This window comes from Aspergillus pseudoviridinutans (genome assembly GCF_018340605.1).
Source record: "Aspergillus pseudoviridinutans IFM 55266 DNA, scaffold_5, whole genome shotgun sequence".
Classification (NCBI taxonomy): Eukaryota; Fungi; Ascomycota; class Eurotiomycetes; order Eurotiales; family Aspergillaceae; genus Aspergillus; species Aspergillus pseudoviridinutans.
This window is the reverse complement of record NW_025091285.1, coordinates 3,560,249-3,577,370: the sequence shown is the minus strand read 5'-3', so window position 1 is coordinate 3,577,370 and position 17,122 is coordinate 3,560,249. Positions and strand designations below refer to the sequence as shown.

Sequence of the window (17,122 nt, the reverse complement as noted above, 5' to 3'; positions counted from 1 at the left end):
GGTTTTGAATGACGCCCTTGCGGTCGTTCGGGTTTCTAATCGATTGACATATCTATGTACAATCAAGAGAGCTTTGGGCTATGCGTAGTTAGGCCCGTGTACCAGTGCCTGGAATTCACGACGCACCCATCACGCAAACTCTTTCCAGTGTGCCAAAGACTCGCAATTTGTTCCCGTATACTTTCCAGAAATCGGCTCCCAGCCTAGGGATGAGCTCGCCGTTGGCAGCTTTCTGCATGACCTCGACAGAATCGGTAGGGCCCAATGACAATCTACGGTCATCAATAGGTATATTACTGTCGACTTCATCAATGGCCTCCTCAATTTCTAGTAGATCAAATCTCGTCCAGCCTACTCTGGTCGTTGGCGCTTTGGGAGATTCTATGCTGCTCGGTCTTGACTTCTGCTCAAAAGTCTTCTTTGCGCTTCCAGGTGTTGTTTGCAATCTGCCCTCAGCATAGGCCTTAGATGCAACATCCTGATATATTTGCTGGAAGTTTGAGGTGTCTCGAGCATCTTTGGTGGACTTCGGTTGCGGTAGATCTACCCCTCCATCACGGAGCTGAGCAGACAGCTTGATAAAAACTTGGGCAGTGAGCAAGCTATCGTAGCCTGCTTCATGTTCAATCTTCTGAGTAGTATACTTGGAATGTTGCGGGTGTATGCCTGTTATCTTTCTTAGCMATCAATTCAAGCAGACGATCAAGAAAGTCATGCACACTGATTTTCGGAATTGCTTTCTTAGCCAAGTTTTCATTGAGCTCTGAGAGCGATGACCTGGGATTGATGGACCCGCAGTTATGTGTGGCCATATATTTGGTGTCCATCAAGACAGGGAACAATTCGTGCGCCATCGACTGGAACTCTTCCACTTTGCTTGGAAGAGGCCCCAAAAAGCAACGGCAGAAGTAGATAAGATCTGTGAAAAGGTTATGGCCAACAAGGACAGGCCGATGCTCTTTCAATCGCTGCTTGAGTGTGTCTGAGAACTCCTTGAGAGGGTATCTGGGTTCTACAGCGGCGGAACTCGCCATGATACCAATGAAGTAGCCGGAATCAAGATTGGTAAGATCCCCTCCAGCTAGAGCTTCAGCTACCCATCTAAAACCTGTCTGCTTCCAGGTGCGCTCCTGGACCCTCGTCACTCTTTGCTCGCGGACGGATCTCTCACGGTCCTCATTGTAATCGATGATTTGGATGAAATCAGGTTTGCTGATTGTCACCAATGAAGGATATTCCACCTCGATCAACTGGTGAACGAGCCTTTTCTGAAATCTGTTCAAGACCGAGGGCAGAGACCTTGATGACTGAGAAACACCAAGGCGAGTTGGCGGTGGGATGTTCAGGTACTCTTCGCGTGTCTGGCACAGTGATTAGCTTCCTCAAGGAACCCACTGACGGCTCGTCTTACCGCTCCCAGAGCGAGCCAGTCATCTACGAGACGGCGAACGGCTTTTAGGAAAGCTAATGACTCATGTTCAGTCTCTTTGACGTCAATCGAAGTGTGTACTGCAACGCGATCACGTCTTTCGATGGCTTTGGCAATAGCTTGTTCTTCTTCCTCCCGAGACAAGTATTGGACACCCTGTTTCAAGATGGAGTCGATACTGAACTTGTTCTCGACTAAGAACTCAATAGCTGTGCAGATTTTGTTCAGGTTTCTATGTCCGTAACTAAGGCGGCAATCAACTGGACGTACCGCTGCTTTGCATGGACCAGTGTCTCTCCACCTCTAGCCTCCGGTCGATAATCGGACTCAAGTTTACGTTGTATGGTTTCAAAGTATACGAAGCTGTCGAGGGTCCAAGTCAATAGTCAAGGCCCACAATGAAGGGTAAGAACTGAAGATCTGACCATTCTCGATATCCTCATGACAGATTGTCAGCCCGACCTGTAAGATCTGATATTTATCGGCTGAGCTTTTCACTTCTTCGTAGCGAGCCTGGAGGGTCTGGGATCCCCTGTTTGGGTTCGAAAAAGTAGTAGCAATCCCAGAAAATTCGAAGTCCATGGATACAAAGCAGCATGTTGCCAGATCGTCCAGGATCCGGGGAAGATGATAAGGGAATGATTGAGCTGTTACATCCATCTTCTCGGTGGTCCACTGAGCTTCTGGACTGACCTATACGAGCTCGAGAGCTGAGAGAGATGAAAACAAACAGAACAATGAAACAAGTTCAACTAAAAGAAGAGAGCAAGTGATGATATCTCCAACTGATTTTAATCTGAATGTTGGTCAAAGCTAGCATGTGGGAAGACGAATAAGGTAGCGCTTGCCCCGATCGACAGGTACTGAAGCAAGTCTCGCGAGCTCCACGTACTTCATCATCAGTGAGTCTCGCTCAGTTATATTCGATCCAGCAGTGACGGTTGAATATTTCTTCTACAGTCGCAATGATTGAGAACAATCAGTCTCCTGATGGTTAGTTTGATGATTAAGATTATGATACGGAGTACTACTCCGTATTTTACGGATCCGCATCCCGTGACATCAGCCAGACCCCAGACTGAGGCAATGGCCGAGCCGAGGGAAAGCAGTTAACCCCAACTCTTGGCCTCAATCGGAGTCTAGCGACTAACAGCTACCACTCACAAGCTTTATGCATCCTTACGACAGCTTCAATTTATGATATTTACCCGACTTTATCACTCCTGCCACCATTGTTAAATTTCTCACAATTTACTATCAATTCCTTCCGACTTCACATTGATTCTTTCTCGCTGATCGCATTCTCCGCTGGCGGTGAACAATGGCCGAAGATGGATCGTACATGACGACTTCTCAGTCGCAACTTTCATCCTCCACCTCGTCTCTTTCTCCCTCGAAGCTGTGTTCAAAGACATATAAGAATGCTCGGGAACTCTTTTTGACACGACGGTTGCCAGAGGCCTTGGCCGCTCTTGAACCTGCCATAACTGTTCCGCAAACTCATGACGAGCGATACGTTAATGGTGACGACTCAACGCCGCCTATCGCGTCCGCTCAAAGTACTTGGAGAATCAAAGTATGGAACCTATATATCACTCTCTTGAGTTCCATTGTCGACTTGGGGCCTGAGGAAGGGAAAAACCAATTCGGTCAGAAGAAGTGGAAGTCCATCTCGTCTCAGGTGCGCGATGGGCAAATTTGGGAGACTGTAGTTCAGACTGGCTACAGAGGGTTGGAGGGGTCTGTCGATGCAGAGGTTGTTTATAATTTGTCCGTTAAGCTTCTGTCTCCACCAATTATCTCCCTGCACTGACACTGACTACTACGACTAACAGAGCCACCCTCTTGTTGAGCCACTCTGCTTCCCAAGCTCTAAACCAGCAACGACTTGAAACCTACCTGTCCTCATACGGCCAACCCAACCTGGACATCGCAGAGCATCTGCGCAGTTCTCCATCTCACCAATCTCATTCCAGACCGAACGGCGGCACTGACACTCCGAAAGATTTGGCAGCGCGGGTTAAGATCATTGAGCTCTTCACACTTCACGTTCTTCCTCGCAATGAKGAATGGGACTATGCCAGGGAGTTCATTAATATGAGTGAGGTCCTGGACGAGGAAAGAAAAGATGTCTTTCTACAGACCCTTGAGGGAATTAAGGAAGAAAAGGAACAAGGAGAACTGCGCGCAGCGGCGCTCCAGCGTGAGAAAGACGCTGAATTGGAGAGACAAATGCGTGAGGAAGAGCGTCGGCGAGCGGAGGAAGCAGCAGCAGCCGAACGCTTGGAGCAAAAGAATAACCGACGCAACAATAGCAAGGTAGATTCTGGTATCGAAAAGGCCCGACCCAATGGCGCGTCGAAAGCCAAAGTGGGAAAGCCCACGGACAAAACGTCTGTTACCAAGTCAACTGCTTCAGGACGCACTGCGTTTTCACCTCCTGCGCCGTCGAAAAATGTAAAGAAGACCGACAAGCCAGCCAGGTCAAATCAAGCTTTGGCAAATGTGCTGCGCAATATTCTGCAGTACATTTCAAAGACCGTTGCTGGCAATCCTCTGTCGATAGCTCGCACGCTCTTATTCATGCTAGGCATTATCGTGGCACTAAGCAGGCAGAATATCCGCGAGAAAATTCGGAGAATCACTGGGTCGGGTTGGCAGAAGATCAAGGGCACTGTGGGGATGGGAGTGAAGGTGAGCTATATTTGACGTGGTGTCTGTTTTGATCACAATTTCCTTGCTTCTCTCCTGCTCTGCAATGGCCCTCTGCCTTACGCATGACATGTTCGAAACCTCTTGCTTGCCTTTCGGTGGACCCCCAGGCCAGTCCGCTGTTCATTATGTTATATAAGATCTCTTCCGTTTGTAAATGTATGCATCGATCTCTGTGAAAGGCAGAGAAGGGATTTCCGATAAACATTCTGGATATGGACTTTTCCATCTTATCAAACAAGGAACTTGATCATTCTAATCATGGACTGTCTTGCATCTACCCACGCCTTTTTGGTCCGGTGGTTCGTCGGCAAGTGAAAGCACAGTCATTCTGGAGGAACTAACGTGGTCAACGGTTGTCTCAACGTCCTGTTTCTCGTTTAGATTCTTATGCCACCTTCGCAGGGCATGAACAAAAAAGTGTGCTATACAGATCTGTTCCGTCGTATACAGCAACACAGGCACCGAGGTCCTTGCCTTGGTGTACAGGTCCACTGGGGCCCACATGGCATACAACAGGGGTATTCCCAGCGCGGTGCTCTTTGCGGGACCACAAAAACACACTGCGATCGTCTCCTCGGGGGTTATGCGCTTGAATATGCGTCGCATGCCGAACCTACTGACCAACAGTACTTCCGGTGGCCGTGAAAGAACAAAACATATGACAGTGAGGGCAATGTACAGAGCGATGTTGAAGAAAACCACGAACAGGACACTTTGCACGGAAAGAGTTTGAAGTGCTCCGGTGGCGAAGCAAGAGGAGAATGTCATCCTGCCATGGTTATCCAAGTCAGATATTTCGGTTCAATCGGGGGCATGATCAAGATAATTACCAAACAATCAGCAGCAAACAAGCGGAACCAAGCTTCGAGATCCGATACGTCTGCATCACTCGCTCCGTCTGCTCCGGCCAGGCCCAACGCACCAGCTGTCCTATTACCAGGGGCAAAAGTGCACTAAGACCTAACTGTTTGAAAACATCTTTGTACATCTCACTTAGATCTCCGCTCGCCTGCCTCCACGGATCGAATTCAGCGGTATCGGGCAGCAAGGTGACAGTCCAACCGGCCGTGATGAAGGGGCCTAGGAAATTGGCAATAACAACCTCAACCAGAGCAGCTGCATCATCTCCGCCGGCTGATCGGGTCATCACGACATTCGAAGCGATAGTAGTCGGTATACAAGCGGTGAAGATATAGCCCGCCAGCACGGCCCGGTCGATATGGCCATGCGAATCTCCAGCCAATATGATATGAACAACCGCAAGTGTGAGCGCAGGAATGAAAATGAATGAGAAAACCTGGACAAGGAAGTGAAGACGCCAATTGAGAAGGTGCGTAAACAATTTCTGACGTGGGATGCTCAGACCCGACGTGAGGAAGATAATGGCCATCGCCCCGTACAGGATACTGTATTCAGCTCTGATGACGCCGCCATGCTTAGCTACGTTGGGAAAATAGTATGCCAAAACACAGGCAACACCGATACCTATGAGCAACCATTGGTGTAGAATGAAATTTAGGATGGTTTTGCTGATGTACTTCAAGCTCCGCGCCTTCGAGGGATGCTGCCGCTCTGAACTGTCATTTTCGGCTATGCCGTGGTTCATCGCAGCGCGTTGTTAGATCGATCACTCAGTCACAGTTCCTTCTGTGGTATCACAGTGCTGCAGGGCATAAAGGCAAATCAACTTTAAATAAGCGATGCTTGTTTGCTTCATGTTTGCCGTGAGTCCTTTTCCCGGAATGCCGATTTATGGGGCAAAAGACGGAAATCGGATCAAATCCGATAATCCTTGATAAGTAATAGCAGTTTGTGTGGGGTAAAGATGTTGCCTTACGGAGTAGATCAGGCTGAACTGATTCCTGATATTGATAGTAATTGTTTTTCGCCACCAACAGACGACGTATACCGATCGGGTTGGGTCTATTTGCTTGTACATGGTTGCCCTCAGTTCTCATCTCCTTGCAGGTTTTCTACCTCTCTATATGTGACCAGGTATAGAGTAATCAGCAAAGATCAACAACGTATCTGCATATAAGAGGCCCATGGCGCGATAAGGCAATGGTACGCATGACCAAGTACCGATAACCATACTGTATCTCCACATGAAGAGTCTGCACCACTCTTGCAGTTGTATACCACGGCGCAGTTCAGAGTCGAGCAGTGCTAGTATACAGAGTACAAGTACAGAGACGATTAACAAAGACACAAAACTCCAGAGTATGGTATCCCGACACCTTATACTGCGATACTTCCGCAGTGCCTACCAGTACCAGGGACTACAATAGGTCACGCTTTGGATAAGTGGTCATGAGCATGGATAAACTATAAACCGTGGAAATACTATCAAGCGTGGGGAGTATGGAATCTCGGTTTCTTCCTGAGGTAGAAAAACGAACTTGTCCGAAGACCAGACGTGTTTTGAAACTTATTTAGATCGGCATCATTTGACTACTTAGCAGAAAATCTATCTTTTCAGTCGCAATAATACCTAAGTGCTGTCAAGGCACGCATCAGTCTCAGTCTCTATACGGGTAGGCTGTCCGAATCGGGAAAAAGCCTCGGCTGAACGTTCGAGGGGCTTAGCCGGAAATTTCCGTATACTGGGTAACAATTCTAAGGTAGACACCTATGGAGAACAAAGGAGGTGTTTCCAGTGGAACAAAAGAATGCACGAGACTTATCCTGACTAAGTGAGGATAAGTATGGAATCACAAGCACCCAGATCATGCGTAATGACGATGGTGCTCGATCGTGTCACTCTAAGCATGTGAAGAATGGTTCTCCAAACGTCATTGGTGCTTGAGATCTAGTAGTCATGAGAAACTCAAGCCATATATGGCAATTCTAGTGTTGTGATCTAAGGGGACTACCAAGGGACTACAACGGAGTAAAGGCAGGTTCTGGGCATGGACAGCAGCAGCTTTGGCCTTGTCCCGATGCCTCGGGATGATGCTACGAAAGTCAACGCAGTAGATCTCCTGCAATAACCGCTGCAAGCATGAGCAAACTTCACTTAGGTTGATAGACAAAGCTCGAGAAATATAAGTCAGTCGCAAGACACATCCCTGAATCGACAACACAGCTCTTCTATCTCTATTCTTCTACAGCTTCGGCTACCCTTCAGCTCTACACTGCGGGCGGCGGCATCTCTTCCGCTCGTCCAGAAGAGCTTCCTCCGCTTCCCCGTCATAGCTTCCCCACGGCCCCGACTGAGGAGAATAAAACAGACAGAACAAAGTAACAAAGCCGCCACTGATCCCGAGACATTGACCAATTCCCCATTCCCGAAAATTGATCACATTTATTTCAATAAGCGGGTGACCCCTTAGTGTCCCAGCAATCTACATAACAGCTCTGATTTAAGCCGAGGGAACTCCATACTTCCGTAACTCCCCGGATTTCTTGCGCACCTGTGAAGATCCGATATCGTCGCTTTCTTGGTACCTTTAATTCTATATCGGGCCAATTGAGTCATAATTTGTTCTTTTTTACCACGTTTACTCCCTCTCTTCCAATTTCTCGTCATTCTTCCCGTTCAGTCACCGAGGACAATCGCCGCTGTCAGCCATCGTCATAGAAGGAAGCTAGAACCTCAATTGAGAGAAAAGAAGAGAAAACTGCCTATCGCGCTGCACAAACCTATTCATTCGCCATGGCCGCCAAATCTGTGGAGGGAAATGGGCGCAAAAAGCCCGCTTCCGCGGCTGTTAACTTGATCGGTAAGATGATGCTTTCGTGGTGCGGGGACATTTCCCTGGCGTTGATGCTAACATGCGACACAGCTGGTGGTGGTGCTGGTATGATGGAGGCACTCGTCTGCCATCCTCTTGGTATGACTATAATTCAATGGTATCGGGTTCAGAAAACCAGGCTAACAATCTCCCAGATACCATCAAAGTCAGAATGCAGCTCTCGCGACGGGCTAGAGCCCCCGGAGTAAGTTAAGCCGCAAGCGTTACTCTGTTGTGCGGCCACTTATAATTCATTGCTTCGACAGGTAAAACCTCGTGGATTCATCACCACCGGTGTCGAGATCGTGAAGAAGGAGACTGCCCTGGGATTGTATAAGGGTCTGGGAGCTGTTCTGGGCGGTATCATCCCGAAGATGGCTATTCGTTTCACCTCCTATGAGTGGTACAAGCAGATGCTCGCGGATAAGGAGACTGGTGCAGTTACCAGCAAGGCCACCTTCCTTGGTACGTGATCAATGCCTTCTTCGGTCAGTGTGTCTTTAGCTGGGTATGAACTGACATCTCGAACCAGCTGGTCTTTGTGCTGGTGTGACCGAAGCTGTCGCTGTGGTAAATCCCATGGAAGTCGTTAAGATTCGTTTACAAGCGCAGCACCACAGTCTGGCGGACCCTCTGGATACCCCCAAGTACCGCAGCGCACCCCATGCACTATTCACAGTGATCCGGGAAGAAGGATTTAGCACTTTATACCGCGGTGTCTCCCTGACAGCTCTTCGCCAGGGTACCAACCAAGCTGCCAATTTCACCGCATACACCGAGCTGAAGGCCTTCCTTCAAAGAGTCCAGCCCGAGTACAGCAACACGCAGCTTCCCTCATATCAGACAACGGTCATCGGATTGATCTCCGGTGCCGTCGGACCCTTCTCAAACGCCCCCATTGACACCATCAAGACCAGACTCCAGAAGACCCGCGCCGAACCTGGTCAGTCCGCTGTCAGCCGAATCATGGTCATTGCCAAGGACATGTTCAAGCAGGAGGGTGCGCGCGCTTTCTACAAGGGTATCACTCCTCGTGTGATGAGAGTTGCTCCTGGTCAGGCTGTCACTTTCACAGTATACGAGTTCCTCAAGGGCAAACTCGAAGAGTCAAACTGGGCCTTCGTGGGTGGCAAATATGAGGAATAAGTACGGTTGTCTTCAATCGAGGTGGATGGAGAACGGCCGCTGCGTGTTTTCGAAAGCATTTGATACCATGAGCATCGTGGCGTTTTCGATTGCATTGCGATCTCACTGCATTATTTCTGGATTATTAGCTTCGAATTGATGATGGCACTCGAACTCTGGGCTTTGGTTATGGGTGAAAGCCTGTCGATTTGAGAACAGCCCAGTTGACTTGTATATAACTTTCCTTTTCTTTGTCTTTGGTCTTGCCATCTGTTAGTATACCAATTTCTTTGACATCTTGAATAGAATTAAAAATCTGAAAGATAACAGATGATGTCTGTCGCGCAGATGGCTAGATGAAATGGATAAGCAACTAAAGGCGTATCTACGACTTGTTCAAGAACGCCTTAGGGAACAGACCACTCTCTTACTCTAGCCACTTTTGGCAATCGGGATTACCCCGCTAAAACACCTCCTCCAAGTACACCGCTTCTGCCAGGTGTAAACACTTCCCAAACATTGAGGACATCGCACAAAAGCAGTTGATAGGTCATATATTCTTGACATACCAGACCGCAACTGCACCTACTTAAAATGCAGTCAGGAATTGCAGGTAAGCACACTTCACCCACAGTCCGCACCCACAGTCCGAACCCTTCGGTCCGCTGCTCTGCACTGCATAGTGCACACTGCATGCTCGATCCCCATTACAGAATATAGAAACGCTGACTTGCGTCCCAGTCTCCTCCGAGCTGCATAATGCATTCAACGACTTCTCCTCGGACTCCTCCGTCTTCTGTCTCCCTGTAACCATCACAGCAGAGAGCCTGACCCCCCTCTCCCCTATCCGCTTCTCCTCCCCCGGCGCATTCTACCCTTCCCTCTCGCAACTCTCATCTGTGCTGCAGCCGAAAACTCCCCTCTATCTACTTTTCCGTCGCCCCGAGTCGGGTTCCTCGTCCCTCTGCGCGTTGACATACATTCCCTCAAATGCCCCCGTCCGCGCCAAGACGCTCTTCGCCTCGACCCGTGCCACGCTAGTGCGAGAACTAGGCAGCGAGAAGTTTGCGACTACCATCTTTGCGACAGAGGAGGAAGAAGTCACCAGCGAGGATGCGTGGCGCGAGAGGGATGCGGAGAAGAAGGGGTCTGGTGCCAAGGGAGATTTCAGAAGGGAGGATTTGATGGGGGACAAGGAGCGTGAGCTGGAGGCTGTACGGAGGGCGGAGGAGGAGGCTAGAAGCGGTACTCCTGGTAGGGATATCGGGATTGGTGGGTCGTTCGCGAGAGGTGGTTTTGGGTCTGGTGTGCAGTCTGGGATGCGGATGACTGTGGACGATGATGTGAAGACTGCTCTTGATGGACTACAGGATGGTGGGCTGGTGCAACTGGTACGTTCTCTGAAGTTTAAAGTTGATTTCAGAACTTAAGATCTTATGATCTGTCATTGATCGCTAACTACGAGCTCTGCGAAATACAGGCAATTGACATCCCCTCGGAAACGTTCAAGCTCGCTGCTGCGGAGTCTGGTATTGACGCAAACTCCGTCCAGACGCACATTTCGTCATCCTCGCCTCGGTACACTTTTTACCACTATCCTGAAACCGACACCGTTTTCTTCATTTATACCTGCCCGTCGGGCTCGTCGATCAAGGAGCGCATGCTTTATGCAAGCTCTCGGACGTATGCCCTTCGTGTAGCCGATGAACAGGGACTGAAGATTTCCAAGAAGGTATGCTTCGCGTGACAATCACATGATTGATTCTTTATCATCTAACGAGGCGACATGCAGATCGAGGCATCTTCTCCTGACGAGATCTCAGGAGACAGATTGCAGGAGGAGGTCCAGCCCCAACAGAATGACGGACTGAGGCGAGGATTCGCCAGACCAAAGCGGCCTGGAAGGTAGAATTGGCTGTAGGGTCTCTTCCGGGCACCTTCTTAGAATATTTAGATAGCCCCGCTTGTCACTTGTCAAATATGTCCGCCATTTCTAAGCTCTCAAGTATGAAAATCGCCCGGAAGCCGACAGATTTTCCGGAAGGTGCGAGAAATATAATCGTAGGGCAGAAGATGCCTTGCCAGACACCGAGTAATGCACCGCGATCGGTTAAGGCACGGGGCGAACGAGGAAAGGCATGCCGCAACATCAATGATTTCGAAAACTTTTCTTTTGGTAGAATAGATCTGTCCTCGAACTTCCCAGGTTGATAATCTTGGGGCACCCATCTCGATCCTTCTCTAATCTCGTACACTCGAAACAATAGAAGGCATCACTGATACCTTCACCACCGCAGACAACACACTTGTTCTGGTAATTGCCGAAGGAGCATTCATCGCAGATCCGGACAAGAGTCGTAGGTCGCACGTAGGAATCGCACACGGGGCACTTGCCGTCGCACTTGTCACAGAGTCGGCCGATGGAAATACCAGGCTGCTTGCGGCACATAACGAGATCTGGGTGATGGCGAGACATGGCTACTGAATTTGCGACGTCGGCGCTGTACTGAACAGGGAGTTATGTGAAAGTAAGGCTTAAAGCTGCAGATGGGTGAATATCGCCACTAATGGAAGCGACAAAGATAGTATCGGTAAGACTTCTGAGTTTCGGGTTCTGGGAGCAAATTTAAGGTGGCCAGGAGGGAAGTGGCTGTTTATCAATCAAGAGAGAATTGATAGAAGGCGTTGGAAGGAGAAGAAAGAAGATTCCACGGAACGCCTTTTGGTGCAACAGATCGGGCAAGTGGTCCGTGCACGGGAAGTTGGAGTCCCGCCATTGATATCGCGACTGGACTTACGATACCGGACGTGCTCGTTTTGGGGGTTTTCGACGAGACAGTGGATGATCCAAGCGCAGTCGCTTGTTAATTCTTTTGACCCTGACATTACGAGACGTCTTGAAGCTGTTCCCTGGCATTTTCGCGACTGTCCAGAGATCGTGTCAGAGTTCGCAGCCCCAGATATGGCAGAAGGGTACGATATCTTCTACGCTCGTACTTTTGTGCACCTTTTTTTTTGGCTAACTCGAGATTGATGATTGTTTAGGACACTTGCTTCTGCAGTTGCAGTGCCTGAGCAGGACATCCTGGCTTCATCTCCAGATGCCACCCTCAAGCGAAGAAATTCATCCACTACAGACCCAGATCCAGATAGCAAGCGTCGCCGACTAAGTACCCAAGAGGAGGAGGATCATCCAGCATCGGATCGCAAGCCTTCGTTTTCAGACACAGCAGAGCAAAGGCCAGACCGAAGGGTCAGTCGGCAAGCAAATGGTCGCGATGAGGAGCGCAAGCGCGGACAACGACTATTCGGAGCACTACTCGGGACGCTTTCGCAGCGGTCCAATACAGCAGCTCAGAAGCGTCGAGCAGATATTGAAAGGAAGCAACAAGATAAATTGAAACTTCAAGAGGAAGAGTATGATGAGTTGAAAAAGAAGAAGAGGGAGGAGCGAGTCGCACGTCGCAAGAAGGAACAGAGATACTACGAAGAGGAATCGGTGAGTGCCCGCTTGCCTCTCAGTTTACGAGCTTGCGAGCTTATGGCTGATATTCATAGATGCGAACCCGGCACTCGAATTTGTTGGCAATGGCACATTTTTTGAAGACAAAATCGGAGCCAGTGCTGGTAAGTTATAGGTTTCCAAATGTCTCGGTTTCGTTCTCGTGATTGACCTAACCTTTCTTTTCATTGCAGTACTACAGGCCATGGCAATTGCGGCCCGAGGATGAGGACTTGATACGCCGCCAGGTTGAGGAAGCAGAAGCTACCATCTCCCGAGAGCGCGCTGAATTCGAAGCACGTCATCCTCCTCAGGAGGGAATAGAGTCAAAGAAAGAAAACGAGACCCAAATTGGTAATCAACAAGAAGCTCCGCAGCCCGACGCCGGTGTCCAAGAGCCCAAAGATACGACCGAGGAAAGCTCAGACAAGGGGAACGCTGAGACGAATCAAGACCAGAATATTGAAGCTACTCTACCCGAAACTGTCAACGACGTCCCGGTATCAGTCAATCACACCGATTCAGATGACCATCGGGCAGCTGATGACGATGGGGGAGAGGTGGTCGAGGACAATGAGGATACGGTGATCTATTAATGTCATATTGGGCCTTTTTATCTTCTTGAATATCTAGGCTCTGCCTTTTACATATTCTTCCTAATAACTCCTCCTGATTAGTGATCATAACCTCCGCAAGCATTTGTGGGGAAAAGCAGCAGTAACTCCAGCCGAGGCAATTCGGCGGCAAGAGCTGGACTTGGCAACAGACCACTCATGGCACAACCGACTCTCCTCCTCGACACGACAGAAATAATATCGGGAACCCTTTGATCCCATTGAGGTTTCTGTACTCCGTAACTCAGGCACTTTCCAATTTCTTATTTGTAGCCTTGTCATCTCTGTCCAGGTGTCCAATACCTTTCGTCAGCTTCGAAACGCACGTGACGAGACAACTGGCGGGGATCCATAGCTTCGTTGTACATAAATAAGAGCAAAAGTCGGTAGGACCTCATCTCCAGGTGGTTCTCTATCCTCCTGCAAGTGCCCGTTCGCATAAACCAAGATTCATATATCCGAAATTCTCTGGTCGGCGTTGCAATCATGATAGTTGATAAGATCAACGTCACCGGCGACCCTCGGGTCCAATTCCGTCAAGCAAGGGTCAATGGCAAGCAATACGGTATGCATCTTGTCACTTCAGCACGTGTACACTTTCTTCTGGCATGCGACACAGAACTCCTAAGGTGACGGACTGATTATGCTGGAAGCGTCATCGCGAATCATGGCTTGACCGTTCACTAACTCTATATCTTTAGGCTACCTTTATAGCGAGCCGAAAACAGGCACATACAGAGCTACCATCTTCCTTGTTAGTCAGCTCTTGCTCACCTACAGATACTTGAGCAAGTAACTAACTCTTTCTTAGCTCCATGGCTTCCCAGACCTATCGATGGGATGGCGGTATCAAATCCCAATGCTGATCGATATGGGACTGCGGGTTATTGCTCCAGATTGTTTGGGATATGGACGAACAGTATGAACTTTGATACAACTATCTACCTCGTTTTAATATTTATATGCGCTGACTACGTGGTCTAGGATGCTCCAGAGGATATTTCGCTATACTCTCACAAGCAGTGCGCCGATGACATCAAGGAACTCGCATCACAACTTGGCGCCGACAAGATCATCGTCGGAGGACATGACTGGTACGTTCCTCCTGACTTCCAGCTTTACATTCTGAGGGCGTATATGGCTGACCATATCTCACAGGGGCGCTGCATTTGCGTACCGACTTGCCCTCTGGCATCCAGACCTCGTTACTCATTTGTTCACGGTCTGCGTACCGTATAGCCCCCCGACTAAGAAGTACTATCTTTTGGAAGAATTTGTAGCAACGGTAGCGCCGCATTTTGCCTATCAGTTGCAGCTGAAAAGCGGAGACTTGGAACCAGTCATCCGCACAGAAGATGATATCAAGAAATTCCTCAGCGCATTTTACGGCGGTCGTACTGAAAAGGGAGAAGTAACCTTTGATGCCGGCTTGGGAATACTTCTGGACAAAATGTTCGAGGTGAAGCCGTCGAAGCTACTCAGTGAAGAGGTCGGTTTTCCTTCCCTTTTGTGATCGCTCTCTATGTTTGGTTCTCAGAGGACTGATAGCCGGGAACCTCAGGAGCTTAACTATTATGCCAAAGAGTTCTCGAGAACTGGCGTTCGGGGCCCACGTAAGACACCACATATTTTCCCGCCCCGGTATCTTGTGCAATAATGGAGTGGATCGCTAATGAGACAACAGTGAACTGGTACCGGACGAGAGAAGTGAACCACGACGAAGAACTAGCCATCCTTGACCGGCGCATCACAGCCCCAGTCCTTTTCATTCAAGCACTCAGAGACGCCGCCCTTCCCGCACATCTGGGCAAGGGTATGACAAAGACCATCCCTCATTTGACCTACAAACAGGTCAATACATCTCACTGGGCTCTGTGGGAGAAGCCCAAGGAGGTGAATGAGATGATCGCTTGGTGGCTGGAGGAAGTGGTATTCACCGATCCTCGTTTGTTCAAGCTGTGAAGTCGCATAAAAATTGCTATGTACAGATAGTATACGATAGTATATACGTGTGATACTTCGATCATAACATGATAGGCGTTTGTGGTTTACTTTTTGGGTTGCCGCGTTTACACAGCCAAGGTCATTAGCATGTTGGAAGGAGTATTGTTGCCAAACTTGGATCTCAATTCATTATCGAAATCTGGACGTAATTAGTTTACATAACTCTGGCGTTTCATTAACATGATGGACATAAGGTCAATAGACAAAACATCCTTCATTAGGGGCAGCAGGCAAGCAGGGCATCAAAAACAGTGGCGGGGTCAGTAGTCAAAGACCTGAGTCTCGACATGGCATCCAACCTTCTCTAATCGGTCAACAAACGGTTGTCCTAATGTTGCCGGCGTTACTATGCCGCATCGGGACACCTTCTTCACTCGCTCCGTCTCCTCCAAAATGACCATTGCTGCCTCGGCAAGAAGCAAACCAGTCAGTGCATACATCGACCCTTCATACTTGAATTTGCCGAAGACACGCTGCGGAGCAGCAGTCTTTTGATCAGCCGTCGCTATTGCACGGTACTCGACGCGGTCATTGACTGAATCTTCCTTGCGTGGCCCCTGACCTGCGGCGTAGACAACCTTCCGCACCAGCGCGCGAACGGGAGAGAGTATCAGAAGACACAAGCCGATGATGAGGGCAAAATGAAAGAGCACGCCGACAAGCGCATTTCTAACTTTGACGAATTGCCGGAAATAGAAGCGTGGCCCGTAGAATTCCGGCATCAGGGTACTGCTGCGGTGCACGATGGTGATGTCTGCCATACCTGATGGCGATGTGGTGAGAGTACCCAAGTCCCTAACAGACCTAACTCCTAGGACCTTGTCTACGAGTGGCTCGCTGGGGACGTTCTTGGGGGGCGCGGAGGCTGCCAAAGCAAAGGGGTCCGTCGATTTAAGGATGTCGGAGAAGGAAAGGGAGTCGAAGATGGTGAGGATCGTATTCAGGGTGCCACCGCTTGGTCCGGAGCTCCTATATTGGATCGTTAGGGGACCAGTCTAATTGCATGCAGGTGAGGGTGCGCATACTTCATCTCCTCAATTGCACTAGTTACCTCTTTTGTGTCACAGGAGAGATCCTCCCGAACTCGTTTAACAAGAGACCAGGCTAAGATATCTGCCGGGGCGCTTTCAACACCGACAGATGGGATAATCTAGAATAAAGTCAGAACAAGGCGCAGTGCTTCGCAAGTAAGGTGTTACTGACGATAGCTCCGTTAGACTTCGCAACTTCGTGATACTTCTGGATTATTTCCCTAACCCAGGGTGTTTCTCCAGTGCTGCGCAATGGGTATCTTAGTTCTCGTCCTTGCTCTCTCTCAAATAACATTGCAGTAACACTCACGCGTCCACATAATGAGTTCCATGATTAGCGCACGCTTCAACAACAGGAGTGCTGTACAGGTGGTATGGGCCAACGCAATTAATGATTACTTTGGTCCTCTGGACGAGAGGGCCCAGTTCTTGCCGATTTAGCTGTACAGCCAGAATCTCTGTAGTGCATCAGCAATGAATTTGTTCAATGCTCTGGTCTTCTTTACCTGGCGCGGTGCGGTCAGGATTGAGAGTCCTGAGCTCCTTAGAGATGTCCTCAATCTTCTGCAGAGAACGACCTGCTAGAGCCCATTTCAGATTCGTCGGCAAGTTCTTGGAAATATGCTCTGCGCAAAGTCTCCCAGTGTAACCCGTAGGACCAACGAGAATCAAGTCGAACTCCTTGTCGGATTCCATGTCTATATGAAAGCTGTCGGACCTCGACGATAATGTACGATGGACTGAAAACTCAAGAAGCTTGACTATGTGACATCAAATAGATACAACTATGAAGACGTCCAAGGGATATAAATGACAATTCCCAGGCATCAATCTTAAAGAAGTCCGAAATGATCAACACATGGGACATCCGCGCGTACCCATTTGTTATCGTCATACCTCGGTCCTACGAGCTAACCGCAAGTAGAAAGAACTTATCGAGTATCATGTGACGATAAGATTGGTGAACT

At 49.1% G+C, this 17,122-nt stretch overlaps 8 protein-coding genes across 8 annotated transcripts; 5 read left to right on the top strand and 3 right to left on the bottom strand.

Moving 5' to 3' along the window:
• Positions 1–115: 115 nt before the first annotated feature.
• On the bottom strand, positions 116–2,089 carry Asppvi_008315 (CAF1 family ribonuclease; the record flags this gene model as incomplete). The annotated part of the gene is made up of 5 exons (XM_043304186.1): positions 116–666; positions 722–1,361; positions 1,412–1,638; positions 1,700–1,792; positions 1,855–2,089. The coding sequence occupies 5 exons, from the start codon at positions 2,087–2,089 to the stop codon at positions 116–118; spliced, it is 1,746 nt and encodes a 581-aa protein (XP_043160121.1).
• Positions 2,090–2,750: 661 nt separating this feature from the next.
• Positions 2,751–4,138, top strand: pex26 (the record flags this gene model as incomplete). Its single annotated transcript, XM_043304185.1, has 2 exons — positions 2,751–3,199; positions 3,265–4,138. 2 exons carry the CDS (start codon positions 2,751–2,753, stop codon positions 4,136–4,138), a joined length of 1,323 nt encoding a protein of 440 aa, XP_043160120.1.
• A 258-nt stretch (positions 4,139–4,396) lies between these two features.
• Positions 4,397–5,750, bottom strand: Asppvi_008313 (uncharacterized protein; the record flags this gene model as incomplete). The annotated part of the gene is made up of 2 exons (XM_043304184.1): positions 4,397–4,913; positions 4,975–5,750. 2 exons carry the CDS (start codon positions 5,748–5,750, stop codon positions 4,397–4,399), a joined length of 1,293 nt encoding a protein of 430 aa, XP_043160119.1.
• A 2,049-nt stretch (positions 5,751–7,799) lies between these two features.
• On the top strand, positions 7,800–9,024 carry Asppvi_008312 (putative succinate:fumarate antiporter (Acr1); the record flags this gene model as incomplete). Its single annotated transcript, XM_043304183.1, has 5 exons — positions 7,800–7,866; positions 7,930–7,977; positions 8,034–8,083; positions 8,145–8,343; positions 8,411–9,024. 5 exons carry the CDS (start codon positions 7,800–7,802, stop codon positions 9,022–9,024), a joined length of 978 nt encoding a protein of 325 aa, XP_043160118.1.
• Positions 9,025–9,597: 573 nt separating this feature from the next.
• On the top strand, positions 9,598–10,912 carry Asppvi_008311 (twinfilin; the record flags this gene model as incomplete). The annotated part of the gene is made up of 4 exons (XM_043304182.1): positions 9,598–9,616; positions 9,745–10,394; positions 10,484–10,735; positions 10,796–10,912. 4 exons carry the CDS (start codon positions 9,598–9,600, stop codon positions 10,910–10,912), a joined length of 1,038 nt encoding a protein of 345 aa, XP_043160117.1.
• A 1,053-nt stretch (positions 10,913–11,965) lies between these two features.
• Positions 11,966–13,101, top strand: Asppvi_008310 (pinin family protein; the record flags this gene model as incomplete). Its single annotated transcript, XM_043304181.1, has 4 exons — positions 11,966–11,976; positions 12,049–12,502; positions 12,562–12,630; positions 12,700–13,101. The coding sequence occupies 4 exons, from the start codon at positions 11,966–11,968 to the stop codon at positions 13,099–13,101; spliced, it is 936 nt and encodes a 311-aa protein (XP_043160116.1).
• Positions 13,102–13,605: 504 nt separating this feature from the next.
• Asppvi_008309 (alpha/beta fold hydrolase) lies at positions 13,606–15,081 on the top strand (the record flags this gene model as incomplete). Its single annotated transcript, XM_043304180.1, has 7 exons — positions 13,606–13,684; positions 13,821–13,873; positions 13,931–14,038; positions 14,104–14,213; positions 14,278–14,608; positions 14,657–14,732; positions 14,804–15,081. The coding sequence occupies 7 exons, from the start codon at positions 13,606–13,608 to the stop codon at positions 15,079–15,081; spliced, it is 1,035 nt and encodes a 344-aa protein (XP_043160115.1).
• Positions 15,082–15,383: 302 nt separating this feature from the next.
• Positions 15,384–16,850, bottom strand: Asppvi_008308 (uncharacterized protein; the record flags this gene model as incomplete). The annotated part of the gene is made up of 5 exons (XM_043304179.1): positions 15,384–16,092; positions 16,149–16,273; positions 16,327–16,399; positions 16,465–16,612; positions 16,661–16,850. 5 exons carry the CDS (start codon positions 16,848–16,850, stop codon positions 15,384–15,386), a joined length of 1,245 nt encoding a protein of 414 aa, XP_043160114.1.
• Between the last annotated feature and the right edge of the window lie 272 nt (positions 16,851–17,122).